The sequence below is a fragment of the Macrotis lagotis genome, chromosome 6 (assembly GCF_037893015.1).
Source record: "Macrotis lagotis isolate mMagLag1 chromosome 6, bilby.v1.9.chrom.fasta, whole genome shotgun sequence".
Lineage (NCBI taxonomy): Eukaryota > Metazoa > Chordata > Mammalia > Peramelemorphia > Peramelidae > Macrotis > Macrotis lagotis.
This window is the reverse complement of record NC_133663.1, coordinates 209,859,331-209,880,914: the sequence shown is the minus strand read 5'-3', so window position 1 is coordinate 209,880,914 and position 21,584 is coordinate 209,859,331. Positions and strand designations below refer to the sequence as shown.

Here is a 21,584-nt window from a genome sequence, read left to right as displayed (position 1 = left end):
TATGCCCTTTATTAAACTGCAGTCTTTTTAAAATTCTTGTGCCTAGAAATTGTATTTCTTTTGTCATTCTTTTCTTTAGCATTATTATTTTAGTTATATCATTTGACTTTATTTTTAGAAATCTTAGTGGAGCTAGTGACAATACTTGTTTTTGTTTAGAAAGTGATTGGGTTTGATCGGGAATTTTGTGGAGTTATTTTCTTTTTTAGTTTATGGCTTGAGAATCCCTGAATTGATAAAGAGACATAACCTTTATTGAGCATTCAATATGTGCCAGGCACTATACTATGAAATATACAGTTTTTTTTAAAAAATAAAGTATATATATTATATGGAAAACATATATATATATATATATGGAAAATTCAACTGCAGAAACATAAAGGAGTCCAGATAATTAGTTGAGTTAGGAGTGAGTTTTATGGCTGAGGCATCCTCCAGAAATATCAGTCCTAGTCAATAACTCCCAAATCTGAAAAGAATATGACTTAGAGCTCCATAGCATTCATTGTTGGATTTTGCTTGTTTTTTACATTTTTAAAAAGTTTTTAAGGGCGGCTAGGTGGTGTAGTGGATAAAGCACCGGCCCTGGAGTCAGGAGTGCTTGGGTTCAAATATGGTCTCAGACACTTAATAATTACCTAGCTGTGTGGCCTTGGGCAAGCCACTTAACCCCGTTTGCCTTGCAAAAAAACCTAAAAAAATTTTTTTTTATATATTTACTTTTCAAGTCTTGCTTCTTGAACTGAAACTCTAGAATAAATAGTGAGGCATGAATTAGTCTTGGCCTTTATTATTGAAGTTCTCATTACTTGATTCTCTAAATTCTCTAAGCATAGTATTTGTCATGGAATAAATATAATTAAATATAATTAAACTGGCACAGCAAGATCAGGGATCAACCTCATGGTTATCTTCCCTGTATAAGCCTAGGAGGCTCCCAATTCTTGCTCTAGAGTCAAGAGAAACCATAGCTACCATAGCTGAAACTCTAGGTATCCTTGGTTAGTCCCTGTCTCTCTGCCCGTGAGGTCCAGAAATTCCCTAGTTTGCCATTTCTGCATTTCAGAAGGTTTCTCCTGCCTCTTTTCCTAAAATTCAGCAACTTTTAGGTATTTACTTTTGTAAGTATGGGCTAGACAAAATGCACATGTATTTTATTCTTGAATTTCTTGATTATTACTCTTTGTGGTACTCTTTTTATTTCCCTTGCTAAGAAAGTTGTGTTTAATCTGGGATGTTTCGTTCCACCATCTTGAATACAATCTTTGAACCATGATCCTTAAGGGTGAAAATCTTTAATTATAAAAATCTTTAGAGGTATTTCCATTTTTCTTTATCTTCCTTTTATTTTCATACTTATGTGAATCATTTTCTACAGTCTTTAAATTTTAGCTTTCCAATGCATCAGTCTTTTATAGTGCTCAAAATCTTCCATAATCCTTCATTATGTGATTTTATAAGAGCGATGTGACTTTGGGTCACCATCTCTCTCCTTTATAATTTAAATGAAATGTATGCTGACTAGAATACATTTTGTTCTCTGTTGATATTATTCTTGTGACAATAGATTTTCAATCCCTGAATATCTGGATATCAGTTTAAATAGTTCAGATTTTTGCTCTTTCAGTTATATACCTCTCATTTTTATTATTCTTTCTTCTTGTCTTATATTAATTTTGATTTTGCCTTGACAAGTCAGTGGTCTGGCTGTCCACAGACCAGTGATTCAGTAATAACTCCTAAATCAATGCAAGTCCTTTCCTGTCTGTTACAGTTTAATTTATGTCATTATTTTTTTTTTCTGAAATGTTATTCAGCAACTGCCATGCTCTATACCTACTACTAAATCTTTTCCCAAGGAAAAAGTTGATGTTAAAAAGGAATAAAATTTCTCTTTAGTTTATAGTTTTTTGACTTTTTCATACTTTTTTTCCCGATTTATTTTTCTCACATATTTTTCTCTATTTTTTACCTTTTCCCACATTTGAATTTTATTTATTAAGGATCAGAGTATGTTGATTTAATCTGGAGAGTCTTATCAATTTATTCATATAATTTCTCTATGTACTCATTGTCAACATAGACTTCAAGAATTCAGAACCACTTCCACTTCATGAAGTAGGTTTACAGATAAGGAAATTGAAGCTGAGGGAGGTTAAGTGATTTTCCTAGGGTCACACGAGATATATACAAGATGGGATTTGAACTTAGGTCTTCTAGACTCCAAATCCAACACTCTTATCCACTGTGCCACCCTAAACAAGATTTTTGAATTTAAGACTAGATGGTGTCACTGACAGCAAAAGTGAAGTCAGAAGAAGCAGGTTTGAGAGAAAGATAATAAAGTCTGTTTAAGACTGATGAATTTGAGGTACTGATGGGATCATGATAGAAGTGCCATATTAGCCACTAGAAATGTAAGAATTTTCTCAATGAAAATATCGACATATCCACTGAGCCAAAGTTTTTTTTATGAAAATATAAATTTTCTGAATAATATGAATATATAGATAGCTTTAATTTTTTCAGTTAAGTGCTCCCCTTAAGATTGGCTATAGGTAGTCAAACAAAATAATATTAGCTAACATTTCCAGAGCATGTGCTGAGTGCTTATGATGTTATTTAATCTTCACAGTGATATTGTGAAATCTATGAAGAAACAAAAGTAGAAAGGGGTTAAATGACTTGGGAGGTGCCCCACAGTCACATTTGAACTCGGGTCTTACTAACTCCAGGCCAGGTGCTATATCCACTACACTACAATTTCACCTAATGTGGCAAAGGCTGGAACTGAAAAATAATATATTGTTTTTAGCGAACTCATTTCCAACTATAATCTTGAACATAGTGACTGGAACAATGAAATTGATTTAATTGAATGGTAAGCATAGCAAAGATAAATATATACATACATATATGTATGTATGTTCTTTACTAGTTAAAAAAATCAACCTATATTTAGAATACTATATTTTAGTAAGGCAAAGATATGTGCAATAGATTTTTTAAATTCCTATAAAAGTTAAAATGTAAAATATTTCAGCATTTAATGCATAATCTTTGATTGATAAGAATATATTTTATATAGAAAAGCAATCATCTTTAGGAATGTGCAGAGCCCAGGGTTAACATTGTAAAGCTTGCAATACTTTCTTACTCCTACTAGCCTAGAATCAGTTAATGTTTTAATTTAGGTGAAATTTAGGTTAGTTGTAATAAATATTGGGGGCATATTTAAATGACATCAAATAGGGGAAAATATAAGAATATATAACCTGGGTAGAAATAGAGAATAGAATATGAAAAGATTAGATGATCCTATGGTAGCCTTTTAATGAGTTAGTTTATGGAAACATTAGATATAGGGTGATTGCATATAAAGATGAAATGTTCAGATTTTGTTAAAATGTAGAAGGTAGTAGAGTCTCCAAAATGCAGGCCTGTCAGATTTACTTCAATTCATGACAGAACTTTATAGTATATTATATAAAATGTACTTATTTAGCATCTTTAAAAAAGTGACAATCAGAAGGATTCACTATGGCTTCATCAAGTACAGAGGACAAACTAAATTTAATTCTTTTCCTTCTTTGAGAGGAATCTATCACCAGAGAGTTAGATAATGGTAATGATGTAGATAAACTTTATAGCACATTTGTGAAAATATTTCAGAAATTCTCCTATGCTATTATTGTGAATATGATGAAGGACTCTGGGCTAGACAATTTTTTTAAGGTGAGCTCATCCAATAATTATAATGATTCCTATCAACATGGAAGTTGATCTTTAGGGGAGTACAAAAGTCTATATTTCATTCTATGCTGTTTAACATTTTAATCAGCAATTCAGATAAATACATAGATCATATACTTCTCACATTTGTTAATGACAAAACTAGTAGGTATAGATACATTATTTTTGTTTGTTTGTTTATTAGGATTTTACAAGGCAATGGGGGTTAAGTGGTTCGCCCAAGGCCACACAACTAGGTAATTATTAAGTGTCTGAGGTAGGATTTGAACTCAGGTACTCATGACTCCAGGGCTGGTGCTCTATCCACTGTGTCATCTAGCTTCCCCTATTTACATTTTTTAACAAAATCAGGATGCACTGGTATAAATATAAGGTGATATCTAATTGGCATTAATTTAATGACTTACACAGATTTTAAAAAATTAATTTGATAATTAAAGGTAGTTTAGTTAGACTAGATTTCAGGCTTAGAGAGGTTGTGTCCCTTGTTCAGTATGACATAGGATAACAAATAGTGCAGTCAGGATTTAAACTTGAGTCCAAATATATCATTTTTTTCACTATTTTTATTGCTGGCCCCTATCAAACCAAACAAACAAAATCTAAGGCAATATTAGAGTACAATAAGCAAAACATAGTGACCAAGACAAAGGAACAGACAGACTCTTCAGGCTCTTCCTTGGTCAAATCACATGTGCAATTTTGTTTTCAGTTTGGTTTTATATTTGACCATGAATTTTGACCAGCTAGAGAGTATTTATGCATTGATTATTATTATGATGGTTAGTGGCCTCAAAATCATGTCATAAAAGAATTAATTAAATACTTTAATTATATACTTAGTATGGATGTAATAATCAATGCAATGGTTAATGATAATTCTAAGAGACCAATAATCAAGGATACTACCCACTTTATAATAATGATGCAGAATTTAGGGTTAGGGCCATGATAGCTGTCATCAAGTATTTGAGGAGTTGTTGTGTTGAAGAAGGATTAGATTGTGTAGAAGACAGAGGTAAGAACTTTGATTAGAAATTGCATAAAGGCTGGTTAGTTCTTGATATGAAGTAAAATGTCCTAAGCATTTGAATTTTCCACAAGTGTTATGTGCTGCTTCCAGAGATAGCATAGAACTTCATTCACCTTTTGTGTGTCAAAATTACTCACCCTACAGTCAATAATGTACATATATGACTTTATGTGTCCAATGAAATTCATATTGCTTGCTTTCTCAATAGGTGGGAGAAGGACTAGAGGGAGAGAATTTGGAATTGAATATATAATACATACATATATATATATATATATATATACATATATATAAAGCATCTGTGTGTGTGTCTGCACAAACATTTTTTTAAAGGAAAAGTATTAGGGTGGAAGTGAGACTGTATGTAAGCATACCTAGAATCTGAGAAACTGACACTTTTTCCTCATAAAAAGAATTATGATTCAGAGTAGCTTTATTTAAGAATCATCAATACTGTGTTTTCTATTAAATATTTCTTTTAAAATAAATTCTATTGAATTTGAATGAGAAAATATCTACATATAAGCATATATGTATATGTGCATATATGTATATAGCTTCATTTGCACATATATACATATTTAAAATGTTTTTAATATCAATTATATATTCAAACTCATTTAAAAGCTATTTTTACAGCCTTCCAATCTTGTAAACTTGAATATGGAAAATTTATAAAATTACTTGCAGGGTTCAAAAGTGTAGTCCATGCTTATGGAACAGAATAAAACAGTATGCTCCATCAAAGGATGCAGTGGAAAGAATATGGGATTTCGATTCCAAAGACCTGAGTTTAAGTAATTCTCTGTGCACCATTTCCTAATTTTTATGACCTTCACTAAATCACTTGATCTTTCAGAGCCTTTTTGACTTAGTTGTGATTCTCAGAAATTCTATTTTCACTTTCTTCTTTAGAAATTAATCTTCTGCAGGAAATTTTCTTTCCTTGTTCTCTTCTCTTGATTTTCTTTTATACTATTCCTTATGTTTCATAGACTTGGCTGATTCTTTCCTTTTTCAAAAACCTTCACACACATGCACACACACACACACACACACACACACACACACACACACAAACACAAACACAAAATCTACATTTAGAGTATGACAGTGTCCAAACAATATTTTTAAATAAGTGTTGTTTGTTGCTTCTCCCCACTCCAACTCTCCCACTTTCCTCCTTTGTTTTTTTTTTTTTATTGTCACCTCCCCTTGGGATCCTTACCAAAATATCTCAACAGAGACTTGCTCTATTAGATACAAGCACATAACCTAGACTTCCTTTTCTATTCTCCTAATTAAAATATTTTTGGGCTGTGTCTCAATTCCTGCCAGAGTCTGCATGGTCAATGATAAACAGATAGTGAGTAATATGAAAGCATGGTTCTGTATTATTTCCTACTGAGTAAAAACGAAGCATTTTATGTAGACAACAACTTAAATCAAAAGAAGAAACTGAAGAATGGGCCAGACCTTCAAATAGTAGAAATTACCTATATTGTTGGCCATACAACAGTGTCAGTCTTTTGTGACAATGACATCCCAGGTTTTAGAGTTAAATATCATTCTTCCTTTTTTATAGTGATTAAATTTTCTGTACTATTGCTATTAATAAAATTACTTTTTTTAATAATTTAAAAGAAAATATTATTTCAATTTCTGTTTTCTTTCAAATAAACTTATTATGTGAGTATATTTATTTTTCTACCACCCTATTATGGGTCTTTTATTAAAGAGTTTATAATAGATTGTTATGTGTTTGCTTAAAAAAAGCTAAATTTTACATACTTTAAAAATATATAAGAAAACAGATGGATTGATATATAGCTCACATAAACATTGAAATTCTTAAAAATTAACAATAATAATATATTTTAATAAGAGTTGTTTATACAATTCTTGAAAATATAACCTTCTGATCATTCTATGTAGTATACTTCTGAAATTCTTTCTACCCAGAGATGCTGAAGATACTGAATTTCTTAGGATAGGAAAGTTCTGAGCTGCAATGGCACAAATTAATTGGGTATTCATATTAAGGTCAGTGTTAAAATGTTGAACCCCAGAAAGCAAGTATCACCAGGTTACCAAAGGAGGAGGAAATCATTTCAAATTGTAAATTAAACAGGTCAAAGCACTTGTACTGATAAGTACGCAACCCTGATATGAATGAGACCAACTATAGAGAAAGATGGAAGGAACCAAAAAAGGAAGAATAGAGTGAAAGAGTGAAATATAACCTTCCAGATTTTTTTGCTGGGAGACAATATTTTCTCTTCTCTATGTTTCTAAATCCATAAAAAGAAAAATCATTCTAATAAAGGGAAAATAAATGGGTTTTTGGTTTTTTCTGACAAATTGGAAAACTCAGAAGAAATTAGTAGATTTTCATATTACAAAAGAACTAAATTACTCAATGGTTTTACCTTAGCAAAATAAGAACTCTGTATTTTTATTGTTATGACAGAAAAGTAGAAATTAATTTGTGAAGTTGAAATCTAAGGAACTAAACTAGGTCAGTATAAAAAAGATGTTATGATGATACATATTTACAAGTTAATGGGTAAAAAATCCTAAACCTTGTATAGTTTATTCAAAACTAAAAAGCAGGAAAACTAGATTTGGATTTTGGTATTCTTTAAGAAGTTCCTTTTCTCCCTTATCTCATGGATATATTATTTTAATAGTAACAGCTAAGGAGAATATGTTGCCTTTTCATAATGAAACTCTTAAGTCAAAATTTATTTAATTTATGATTATGCACACACAAATGTATACACACAATTTGAAAGAAGACAAGTATGACTTCTATTTATTCCTCTATAAAATTTATTTAAAGATTTTTATTATGACAAATCAATATAACAAGGTTCTTCTTTTGCTGAAATAAACAATCAATAAGCCATATAAATTGCTATGTGCTAAATAATACACATCCAATATTTCTTTAAAGATAAACTAGAAAAAGATATGTATCTTTGAATTGTATCTTCCCCTAGTCCTCTAGATAAATAATATTACTGTTGTAGCATTTAATTAAAAACATGTAATACGCATTTAAACAAGATCTTTCATGCAATTTATTTTTTCAAATGCAAAGGTAAAGGAGTGAGAAGGATAGAGGAGTGTAAAGAATGTAAGTAAAGTAGATGCACTTTTCAAATTAATTTGAGGTACTGTTGTCATGGGTGCTTTAGCAGCCTCAGTCTATTCATTCTTTCACTCTTCTATTAAAATTCCTAAATACCTATGAGCTACTTAAGGAGTAAGAAATTCCAAAAATAAATAACACATTTTTAAAAATTTTTATAGAAAGAAGCAAATAATTATTAATTGTACCTTTCGATGTATAGTGACTGATGAACAATTATTTCAAATGAGTAACAGAATTCTTTTTTTTTAAATTTTGTATTGTGCTCTATAAGTTTGTGTGGTTCTTAGGACCCATAAGAATCAATAGACATTTGTATATCCTTTTTCATAATGAAATGAATTTATCAACAATTGAATAATATTTTTTCTGAAAGCAGAGTTCACTACCCAGATATGTTTGAATATTCAAAATATTCAGGTCATCCTACTCTCTCCTTTGGTAGCCAAAGATGACAACTCTCTTGTCTTGCAAATTCTCCAGAAATATGTTGACTCACTTCATCTTCATGTTTAAATAATATTATGCTCTCTTTTGTACATTATAAAACCTTCTTCTACAAATAGACATGAATAATTGCCCACTCCATATTGTATTATTGTGATTAGAATAAAAAATATTCCCTTTGGTGAAACTGCTAATTCTAAGGAAAGGAAGAAAGGAATCTATATTTCCCAAATGATCTGCAGAGAAAACTTGTATTTATTTGTCATCAAGCTCTTTTGAAGAATGTGTGGAAAAGAATGCCATATTGTTAATCTTTCCCTTTATTTCATTTTAAAATTGCTTTGTATAAATTCATTTTAGAAAATGGTTGTAGTTTTCTTTTCATTCTGGAATAGAATGAATGTTAAACCAGTAAACAATGGGTCTTTAAAAAGCCAATAAAGATGGAGGAAAGTAAATTTCATAAAATTGTTCAATTTAAGGTGATCTGTTAATATTTGGAAAGAAAATGTCACAGTTTTATAAATGGTATGTTTTCCTTTCAGATGTCAAGTACTTAAAAGAAGAGGATGCAAATCGTAAGACATTCACTGTCAGCAGTACCCTTGATTTCCGAGTAGATCGAAATGATGATGGTGTCAAAGTAATTTGCAGAGTAGACCATGAATCTCTAAACTCCACACCTCAGGTAGCAATGCAGGTCCTAGAAATACACTGTAAGTAAACAATTTTTCTCCTAAATTTGTGCTCTAAAGTCTTTTCTCTTACCTTTTAATCAAATTCCAGTTGTTCATCTTATGGAATTCAGATCAATTAAATGAAACCTCTCTGTGTTAATGGTATTCAGAGAGAAGGAAGTTTTATCTGAATTTCATTATCGACAATAAAGAAATGTAAAAAAAAAGCAATTTTGTACAGTTAAAAGACTGGTTTTCAAGATTTTTTCCTGAATTACTAATAGGGAAAAACATCCTTTTTTTGTGAAAAACCAACCAGACTTCAACAAAGCAATGACAATTGATCCCTAAATAATTATAGTTTAATGCCAACAGTACCCCTTCAATTGAAATTTCTTTAAAAAATGGAACTTTACTATTCAGTATATGACAAAATAAATAGCAAAGCTAAAGTAATAACAGAGCTGGAGATTGAGACTTCTAATTTCTAAATTGTATTCTAAACCCTTCCATAGACTTTTAAGAGATTACTATAAGTAATTTTTGTTGTTTTTACATTCCCTGCAGATATAACCTTGTTTTTATTATAGCAAAAAAAGGTGGAAAGTGCTTTACATCTTGAAAAGTCAAATGCAAAACATTTCCCATATGCATTTTTATGCATACAATACCCTATGTACATCCAAATGTCCTATTTGAGATTTGACCTTCTCCAAATCTATGTTGTCCTTTACTTGTGACTGTTCAGACATCTATTTAATGCAGTCTTTGTCCACTGTAGCACAAAGGCCCTCTCAGAAGGTTAATTTATTGTCAGGCTGACAGATTTCATGACCAAAGCTCAAATTGGTCAGTAGGGGCTAGCCTTCTCTTCTTACATGACCTTAAAATCAGAGATAAATCTAGTAAATTGTTTCATATGACATTTCATTGTTTGGTTCATGAATGGTGTGATTAAAGTAATACTTGGTTAACTTAAGGTAAGTTCCTTATAATAAATCTTTGCCTTTTTACTTTTAATTGCTTCATTTTTAAAATTAAAGTTATTTAAAGTTATTTCAATTTCATGATTTCTCATCTCATTTGATCAAGTAGTTCTTTAAAATGATTGGTATATGATTTCATGTTATACAGAATGAAGGGCATCAGAATTCTTTTATTTGAATTTTCTTGCCTTGTAGACAAAGCCAACAGGAAAAATCAAAATAAAGTAAAATGACAACATAAAATTCAAATTTCAAATTAAAATTGAAAGAAAATCAAGGTAATTTGGTTCTACAAATTCTAAAGGAAACTAAAACACATAGTGTGGGATTTTTTTTGCTTTCTAATTGTCTTTTTAGTTTACAGAATTATAGAAGTAATGAGTTTATTCATCAAATAAATCTTACTAAGAACACTGGAACATGATGCATTATTAAGTGCTGGCCACTTTTTGGGAAAGTTTAATGATGATAGATATGGACATTCATATATATTTGTATCACATATATATATATATTTATATGTGTATATGCTTATAGGAATCCATATTTTATATATATATATGTATATATATATATATATATATATATATATATATATATATATATGCACACAGGGACAGCTAGGTGACCCAGTGGATCAGATGATTGGCCTGGAGTGAAGAGGATTTGTGTTCAAATCTAACCCTTGACACTTACTAGCATGTGATCATGGGCAAATCATTTAAACTTGATTACCTCTCATCCATGGCCATCTCTAGTCATCTTGATTCATATCTGGCCACTGGACCTAGGTGATTCCAGAGGAGAAAGTAAGACTGGTGATTTGCACAACACCTCTCACTGAAATTCAATTCATGTGCATCACCTCTCTTATGTTATGGTTTTCTTTGAGAATGAAAAACAAAAAAGAACAATGTGCATATATATATATATATATATATGTATATACACACAGACTACTGAAAAGAAAAACAACTTTCACTTTTGTGAGTATGTGTCTGGAAGAAAAAGGAAAAAATCTATTTGTTTTTCACATCTTGTATACCATCATGGTGGTATGAGTTTAATTAAAATTATTTTATGATTGTCTCTATAGGGTACAGAGTTTTCCTATTGTGTCTGTGGGGGTGATTTCAGTATCTTGTCTCAGAGCCATAGCAAAGCAGGTTTCAGATATATTTAGGTGGGGTCTTAAAGCATCCCTGAGAATGAAATATTACAGAGATTATCACCAGATTGTTTACTTTTGCCTTTTTTTTAATCTAGAAGGAAAAATTCCATATACAAAGGGCCAGTGTCAAGGGTGCTGTGTATCATCACAAAAATTCCCAGATTTTATTACTGAGATCTCCTTAGAATTTAAGAACATGAAAAAATATATAGCAAAAACACCTTTGTAGAACCCTCGAGGCTTTCCTTAGACCCATCTCATGTATCATTAACCTGCTTTCAGGGATGAAGTAACCATGGGAGGTGAAATGATTTGCTCATATTGCTGCAGAAAGTAAGCAAATTCTACCCAGTAGATAGCATTGTCTCTCAATATGTTGCCAGGAATTGGTGTGGCCAATTTAAGATGGAGAGGCCTTGGAAGGTGAAAGAATTCACACACAGCCCTGGGATTTAAAATCACTCAGGATTTATTATAAATTTTGAAAAGTATACAGATTAAAATCCTTTTTTCTCCCGGAGAAGCAGAAAGCACTTTGAGGATCGACTAGGCAAGATTTGAGTGAGAAAGACCTAGAGAGAGTGAGAGACAGCCAGGAGAACTGACTGGGCTGAGACCTGAGGGAGTCTGTGAGCCATGAGGGGAATCCAGGCCAGACTTGTATAAAGTCTTATGCACTCTCTGGGTACAGAAGGGTCAGAAGACTGTGAGCTGAAGGGGAATCCCTCTCCCTCTACCTGATTGAAACCAGGTTAAAAGACAGAAAGTTGGGGGGTGGCAATTAGGAGATATTATGAATTTACATTTAATAATAGAACAATAGGAGTCAATTTACATCACAGGAGCAGATAACATTTTCTCTAAAATAGTATAAAACATCACAAAATCTGTTTTCAATTATTAATATCCTGTGTCCATAACTCCCTGAATCAAATATATTTGTTACTTGCCAGATGTTTGACACTGAGAAAGTGATTTTAATTCCTCATTGCTTTAGATAACCTTTATTTGTAGAGGGAGTTTCTCTACCTGTAATTTCCCTATTCCACTCAAAACATGCAGGAAAACCCTAACCATGTTGCTTTTTTATATAAAAAATGCTAGTAAATTTTTAGCAAGTTGCAGAGACAATCTTAAATATATATTTAATATGCATTGTTCTTTTTCAGTTCAATTGTTTCATAATTCTGTCTAACTTGTTGTGACCCTATTTGGGTCACAACAGCCACTGGAGTGATTTGACATTTCATTCTCTAATCCATTTTACAGATTAGAAAATTTGAGGTATAAAGGTTTAAGAGACTTATCTATGGTCACACCACCTGTAAGTGTCTGAGGTGACATATGACCTCATGAAGTTGAGTTTTCCTAATTCCAGGTCACTCCATTGTGTATTCTGCCTACCCTTTTACCTTCAATCTAATGCAGTCCTTTAATAATGTATTATAGAAATATGTAAAAAAAGTCATAATATAAGGTGGTAGCAACATTCAGTACATCTAAATAATATATTTGGGAAATATCTAATTCATTTTATTGATTTACTTAATATCCCTTAGAAATAATATGACTTTTTTTACTTTTCTGATTTCATATTTTTAGTGGAACAGATTGCATGAATCAATTTTTATTTGTCAGCAAGAATACTGTATCAGCACTAATAGAAGGAATCATGTAGAAAACAGAGAATAAAACAATTAAGTAACTACAATTTCTTTTTACACCAATTACATGGATGATAAAAACATAAACCAAGTCAAATTTTTTTGAAAAAAGTAAAATGAAGGCAGTTTGGAAAATATTTTGTTTAATGGAACCATTCTGAGAAATTTTGCATGCTATGCCTTAGAAAAATAATAACAACAATAAAAGTATTATTTGAGAAACTGATCTAAAATTATTATAAAGAATAATGCATATTACTAGATCATTAGTTATTTCTTTAGGTCATGATAAATTTAAATTATGAATTATTTCTTAAGTCCCTTGTAAAAGAAAATTTTAAATTAATAAATACTTGTAATAAAAGATTCTAAATGTGAGCAATAAAAAATATATCCATGAACACAAAAGCACAGTGCCATAATTTGCATGTTTAAATGAGATCAATTAGGTTAATGATGGATGAAAATAAGAAATCCATTATTAAATGCAAAATAACTTTTAAAACTTGTGGGTTCATTTGCTCCCAAAGTTTTATCTATCAAAGCAGCTAAGCTAGTTCGAATGGTTAATGTGCAATCCTAACCTTTATCATCAGAATCATTTCCAATTGCATCTGCATGCAAAATATAACTTATTATAATTTATTTTTGCTACTATTTAGCAATCAAAAGCATCAAAGACTTTTTTACACAGATATTTCCATGGTTTTGCTTCTTTTTTGTTTTTTTTCTTTGGCAACAAAATTACTAGGTATCAAAGTGATTTTTGATTGAAAAATGACACCAGCTATTTCCTGAGACTTTCTAATATGCATTTTACAAGTTGGCAACTTAAACATTGTAAATCACTGGACCACTGCTTCTCCTCTTATTTTCTTAGGCTTCTACAGAAGATGTCATAAATTTAGTAAAATACAATGTTCTCCCCCCCCCCAAATATTCTCCCTTTAGTTTTATTTAATTGAAGAGAATACTTCTTTTTAAAAGTCTGATTAGGATGAAACAGATCCCAAACAGGATTTTTATATGCCAATTTCCACAGTATCCATAACTAAATCTAAGAGATAAGGACAAGACCTATGGTTTCATAAGTAGAGAGAATTCCCCAGTGGAAAAAGAAAAACAAAAATAAATCCCTTTACCAGTTAAAGTCACCATCTTTTGCACAACTTAGAATTTTATAGTATTGCCTAGAGGTCTGACTGGTTAAGGGACTTAACAGAAATAAAGAATGAACCAGTGTCTTCCAGGCCAATTTTCTATCCACTAAAGGCACACTGCCTCTCTAATTGAACATTCATTTTAAAAATAAAGTAATCAGGGGCGGCTAGGTGGCGATAATTACCTAGCTGTGTGGCCTTGGGCAAGCCACTTAACCCCATTTGCCTTGCAAAAAAAAAAAACAACTAAAAATAAAAATAAAGGAATCTAGATAGAGTAATGGACAGAATTCTAGACCTGGAGTTAGAAATGTTTAAGTTCAAATCTGATTTCAGACTTTTGATAGCTATGCCACCTTGCACAAGTCATTTGTCATCTGTCTGCCTCAGTTTCTTCATTTGAAATAAAGATAATAATAGTACCTAGCTCCCAGTTGCAAAGACAAAATTATATTAGTACTTGGCACATCTTAAAAAGTTGTACACTTGCTAGATATTTCATTTTTATTATTAAACTTACATTTAGTGTAGATATAGCAGGAGAGTGAGTGATGCCTTCACAGACATCAGGGTTCCTGAAAGTGAAAAATTCATGAATAGACCTGGTGTTGGGAAAGCTCAGTGTTTTTATTTCCCAAGTCTGAAAAGATCACAAACGAACATAGAAGTAGGAAAGAATTTAGTCACTAGCCTGGAAACAAAATAGGAAAGAACTTAGAGGAAAGAAAAGAGAAGGAAATGGCAGGGAGCTCAAGAGATGAGAGAGGAAAGGCAAAGATAAAAATAAATCTGGCCATAAGGAGCAGTGGTCATATTACTCCCAGTGGCATAGTCCAGGAGCATGTGGTTCCAGATTAGAAAGAGAAAATGGCCATCCTGCAAAGAAGAAAAGCGAGAAAAAATTAAAAGAGAGAGAGAGAGAGAGAGAGAGAGAGAGAGAGAGAGAGAGAGAGAGAGAGAGAGAGAGAGCTTCCACTTCGAGGACCTTCCTTAAATGCATGTACATAGTGAGTTGGACAAGGGTAGTACTTTGAGGAGTGGTTTAGCACCTGGCTCCAGTATTCTCCAAAATGTATGCCACAGGAGCAGTCCCCTAAAGATAGGCTAAAACAGTAATCTCTTGTGGCTTTCTATGCACTAATCTTTCATGTCCCTAAGGGTATGATCTTTAAGTCCATCATGACCATTCCCCTTTGTCCTGCTTCAGATATATCACACTTGCAATCCCCAAACACCAAGAAACATAGATACTACCAGACCAATTTAATTGTTAACAGAAAAAGAAAATTGCTAATTGTCTTCTCACTTTCCTATATAACATATATCTACTAATTTTCTATCATTGAGGATCTGATTACATTTTTCATGCTACTTATTATTAGGAATCAACTTAGTATGGCTCAGTTGATAGAATGCCAAGCCTGAAATCAGCAAGACCCAAGTGCAAATCTGGATTCAGACACTCAGTAATTTAAAACAAATCATTTAACCTGTTTACCATAATCCACTGGAGAAAGAAATAGCAAATCATCCCAGTAGTTTTGCCAAGAAAACTCGACATGAGTGGTCCAGTGTCAAGAAGAATTGGACATGACTCAAACAGCAATATATTGAAGAATGTTGTAACCAAATTTTATATATAATTTGTACATCAATGATCTACCTGTTGCTGGATTACAATCAACAAACATTGAGTAAGCAAGCATCTGTTATACAATAGATCCTGAAGATATAAAGAAAAAAGTAAAATAGATCTGTGAGAATAGGATAACATCTGACAGAATCATAAAGTACTTTTAAGAGGTTATACTTGAAATAAATTTTTAAGTGTATCTTTAGGTAGTATTGAGAGTATTGTAAGCATGAGTACTGCCCATGAAAAAGGCATGGGAAAATGGAAAATTATATAAAAGGAATAATCAATTATGCCAGGTTAACTAGACCACAGGGTGGGCAAATATATTTAGCAAGCAAAGTTGCACAAGTATAAGACACTGCTAAGATATTTATTGGGGAAGATAACACACACAAGGGATCTGAAAAGAAAGGGGGAAGGAGATGTCCATCTACTATGAGGCAGTGAAAGAACAGTGATTTGTTGAAGTACTGAATCTGAAGTCCTAGGATCAATTTGAATCCTGGCTCTACTACTTTCTAGGCAAGTGCCCCTAGACAAATTTCAGACTTTCGGGGCTTTGTTTTCTTCTTCTGTAAAAGAAAAGAGTTTAATTATATGACTTCTAAGGTCCCTTGTAATTCTTAATATACAATTCTATAATTCTGCTTGGATTTATGGCAGGCCATCAGAAATCCAGAACTGAGGTAAAGACATCTCAAATTTTATAAAATACTGAGCAAATACATTTTCTTGTAGCAGAAAGAACATTTCATTCTGGTGCAAAAGTATATGGATCAAAAAAAAAGGATATAGATTCAAATCTTTGCCCTGCTAAAAGTAACCTGAATGACCCTCAGAAATTTCACTGGATCTTACATTAACTTTCAGGTCCTGGTCAACTCTAAATGCTATGATATACAATAAAATTAAATCATTCCAATGATTAAAAGTAAAAGCAAAATACTTATATAAGGCAAAAGTAAATCAAATCAGGTTCAAGTTAAAATTTCAGAAATTTAAATAAGCATATCTGTTGGCTAAACAACATACTTCTTCAGAAATATATCTTTCCTCTTGACCATAAATAGATGAATCACTTCTGTGACATTGACCCCCATGAGTCATAAGAGGTGTTTTGTAGACAAATAAACATTAATTCATTAAAGATTCAATGGGCAAGGACTATATGTAAGACATTATGGTGGACATTTTAGAGAATAAAAAATAAGATGTAAATTTGTATATGTGCTTTTAAACATATATACATATCTATGTGTCATGGAGTTCTTAGATATTTCATAATTAGTACATTTAGTATATTTTTGTTGACTTTTTTTAAATTTTAGCAAAAATAAGGTGATTAGGATCAGCTAGGTGGCACTGTGGATAGAGCATCAGCCATAGAATCAGGAGAACCTGAATTCAAATCTGACCTCAGATACTTAGCTATGTGACCTTGGGTAAATCACTTAACCTTGTTAATTTAAATAAATAAAATTTTAAAAAGTGATTATAAAACTGTCAAACAGTGATAGAGTGTAAAAGATTCTGAATAGTACAATATTTGGCATTATTTATCAGGAAAATTTAGGTAAATGCTAGTCAATTTCTTTTACTTCCTAGAATTAAAGGTAAAATATTTATCAGATAATTAGAATGTATTCACATCTTAATGCAGAAAGAATTTCAGTTTTCTTATGTATTTCTTACATTTCTGTTGAAAATGAAAAATGAAGTTAAAAATATAAAAAAATCATTTACATTTACTAAATCAACTAATTAAAGTTATAATGCAGTGTCAAAAATAGGTCTTGCCCTGATGCCTACATGTTTGAATGATTGGCAAAATAGGGTAGATTTATTTAATAGACTAAGCAACCAAAAACAGAATAAAATTATGAAACATAGGTAATACTGATGCCAACAAATCTTATATAACTGCTTTTCACTTACTTTGCCAAGGAGCAAAAATTGATGAAGAATATGAGACAAAAATAAATTTAAGGAAAAAAATATGAACTACCAACATTTTAAACATGCAAATTAATGGCTTACAATCAACTCTAAATGAATTCCATGCTGAATGGGATACCATAAGCAGTAGAAAACATATAATAATCCTATCATAGAATGCATTTAGTTATTAAACTATGTTTAGCTATTTCTTTTTATTACTAAGAATAAATTATTATTTTTTATTTTTCCTCCAATATTACATGAAAATTGATATTTATCGTTCCATTCCACTCCTTTTCCTCTCCCCTCTCCTCTCCCATTTCTTCTAACAAGAGATGAAAAAAACTAAATTTTTTATAGTTTCATAGATAAGTATTATATCCAAGTTAACTCATACATTGTTTACTGGGATTTCCATTTCTTTGGTATATCTACCTGAATAAAAATAAAAAGCTAAAATTACTGCTATGTGTGAAAGCACAAAACAGATCATATTTTGGTAAAACAGTTCATCTGTTGTTTCTTGTATTGCCATTAGAGATTTACCTCAGGGTGCCTCTGATAAACTTTCTAAATATTCTAATGACAAAAAAAAAATAATGTTTAGAAACATAACCATGATTTTTTCAATTTTTTAAATAATAAAAATAAAAAAATTATTCTCTCTGATATTAAAAACTGAATAGAGATTTTTCCCTATGTATTTTGTTCAGTAATAGATTCCTTTTTTGAAGTTTTCAAAAATGAGTACTGAAATGACCATCTCAGTCTTCTAGAAATATGACTAATTTTTGTAACAATCTGTAATTAATGTCCATCATTCTATATTGATATATCAGCTAGAATAGCAAACATATATATATAGAGATATAGATATAATAAATTAACACAGTTCCATTTTATAATTTTATTACTTACATAATTTATTGTTAATACAGGCTTACAGAATAAAATAAAGATAAAAATAATTGTCAGTAAAATTATTTTTCTATAAAATTTGAATGGAGAATATTGAGAATAAGTGAATAATGTTGCTTTTGAAGTCTAGAAACTCAGAGAAGATAAGTAAAAATACCTAAATAAAAAATAAATTATGGGAGGAATTTAAGCTAGAATGATGCAAAGAGATTAAGCAATCTGAAATGATATATAAAACATTACAACATCAATTCAAATCTTTGCAATGAAGAAAGGAAGAGTGTGATATTTATCCAAATCATTATGAAAATATTAGAAAAAAGGAGAATATAGGGATGGATATGACAAAAGTCAGTATGAAATAAGAAAATATATGAGTTGAGTGTCATTGTCAAAAAATATGTGTGTTAAGTTTGGGCTTTGGCAACCGAAAAAATTGAACTGGAAGAATATGGAAACTTGTATCACATTTTAACATTTAACCAAAAAAAAAAACAAGGAAAGAAAGTGAAGTGGAAAAAAAGCAAAAAATCTTCTGATATTAATTTCAAAATCCTAATATTATACAATAACCATAACTATGGAAAATATCATATATAAGAACTGATAATAATAAAATGACTACCATATTTTACCAAGATTAAAAGTTCATTTATTTTACCATCAAATTATTGTAGGATTTTTCTTCATTACTTTCAAAACAGAAATGGACAGTGGAATGAGTCTCAACATATTAGTACCCACAAAAGTCCAGAGTTTTCACCCTTTATGTCTTCCAAATAGAAAATTAACTAATTAAAACAAATGTGTGTGTAAAGACCTTATATAGAGACTCCTATCAATAAGACTGGTGAAAAGAAGTATATCTTCATCTTTCTAATTCTATAGGAAAATTAAAAAAAAAGATAGTCAGATATGGTAGATTGGCCACTGGGTCCAGTGTATAAGTTCAGGTCTTGCTTTTGACATACATATCATATACACATATATATATATATATATGTGTATATATATATATATATATATATATATGTACACATAATGCTGTACAAATAAATTAACTTCTTGAAGCCCACAGGCAACTTTCTTAACACTAACAATTATGGAAAAGATACTAATCTACATTAGGAGAAATATCATGAGGTCATTGATATAAAATTGTGAGACACCTAGAGACCCCCCCTAGTGACTAGATTATAGTCCAATTCTTTCTGTAATGAGGAAACTGAGATCAAATGAAATTAAGTGATTTAGCATAATGCCTGGTACATAATAGGGACTTTACATAGACTTATGGATCAATTAACTTGCTAAATGTCTCAAGAAAAATAAGTGACTACAAAAATTTGATGTCCAAAGCCAATACTTTTCTGCAAAACTACTTCTTTCATGGATGAAATCTGTCAGGAAGGAAGGAAGCAAAGAAGCAAGGAAGAAGGAAAAAAGGAAGATAGAAATATGAATATTTCTAAATTTTCCAGTACACATTTGAGATTCAATGATCCACAAAATAGTGAAACTCATGTTTCAGATTAGAAAGTGAATAGGTTGGATTGGATAGGGTTTTTGAAAAGCATATACTTAATTAAGAAATGGGAAAAATTACTAAGTAATCAAAAGCAACTAATTTAGCTTTCAGAACCTAATTTTCAAATTGAGAATCCTAATATTTGACTTATTACATAGGATTGCAGTTAGAAAAGTTCTTTGAAAACCATAGAGCAAGAGCATGATAAAGGTTTACTAGATAGGATAAAAAGCACAAAGAACAATGGAACTGCTTATAGAGGATGAGCTAGAACTAGGACTCTCCATTAAGATCCTTATAACATACTTATGTATCCTGACACATTGATTGGAAAATGTAAAGGGGGATGCATGACTTTAAAAATTATGTTAAACATTCAGTTGTGAATTAATGAATTCATGTGGGAATTGCTCTTGTGTTGAGCCAATGGTTGCTTTTTAAGAGTCATCTTATTGTAAATAATTGAGAAAAATGAGTACAAATTGTAGAGACTCAGCCTATTAGCAACATAGGAACTGTGATGGATCCTGAAAATAAAAAAAGTGAAAAGTAGAAAAATGCAAATGAGAATGTTCCCTTCCCTTTCCTTTATGCTATGGTAGTATTCACCAAAAATTTGTTTGTCTTTTGACAGAGAAGTGATATTTCATTTGAAAGAAGTAACATGGACATATTTTCACTTTTGGAAAACTTCAGCAGATATATATGGATAAAGAATAGGAAAAGGGAAGGAAAAAGCAAAAGTTGCAAAGAGCAATTAGGAAACTATCACAATTGTTCTGGTGAAAAGAAAGGAGAGATTTAACTAGGGTCAAAGTTGTGCCAGTAAAGAAAAGGGGAAAATTTGTAGATAAAAATGATACACTTTAGTAATTTATTGATTAAGTGGGTTCTGGTAAAAGTGAGACATTGAAGATGAAAAAGTCATGAGAACATGGATGCCTGAAGGGATGGTAGATTCCCTTTCCTTAAGTTTTCGAGAAGAGGTTAAATTATCATTTATTTTTGTGTACAATAAAGCAGGGATTCTTTTTACATGAATTGAACTAGATTTCTTTGAAGTTCCCTTTAAACTCTAAATTATGTGATTGAACATACAAATTATGTGCAAAAGTATATGACATAAATTATATATTGACAAGTCACTTTCAAATACAATTGATTGATCCAAATGTATATAAAAATTTCCCCTTAAGTATCCAGAAGATCTCCCATTTCCAAAAAAGTAGATGGTGAATTTAAGGTGGTTGGTCTGTTGATTATTTTTAAAACTTCTTAATCCCAGTGATCTAATCTCTTCTAATTATATTGTTTGTTCTATAAGCACACACAAAAAGTATAAAATCTACAGTTATCTAATCATATTAATCCAGTATGTACGTCCTCCTAATAACAGTAATCTCTCACATGAAATCATGTCAATGGTCATGACATTTTTCAATAAAAGGATAACATGCTATGATGTGTTTGCGTGTGATTTAAGTAATGATTGTGCTTTTGTAAAGGCACTAGCCAA

At 30.9% G+C, this 21,584-nt stretch overlaps 1 protein-coding gene across 2 annotated transcripts in view; it reads left to right on the top strand.

Moving 5' to 3' along the window:
* The window catches only part of CADM2 (cell adhesion molecule 2), a 210,708-nt gene that overhangs the window by 7,828 nt on the left and 181,296 nt on the right, over positions 1 to 21,584 (top strand). For both annotated transcript variants that reach the window (XM_074192293.1, XM_074192292.1), the window contains exon 3: positions 8,936 to 9,106. In XM_074192293.1, coding sequence (XP_074048394.1) covers positions 8,936 to 9,106 — 171 coding nt within the window. The remainder of the gene's footprint in view (positions 1 to 8,935; positions 9,107 to 21,584) is intronic.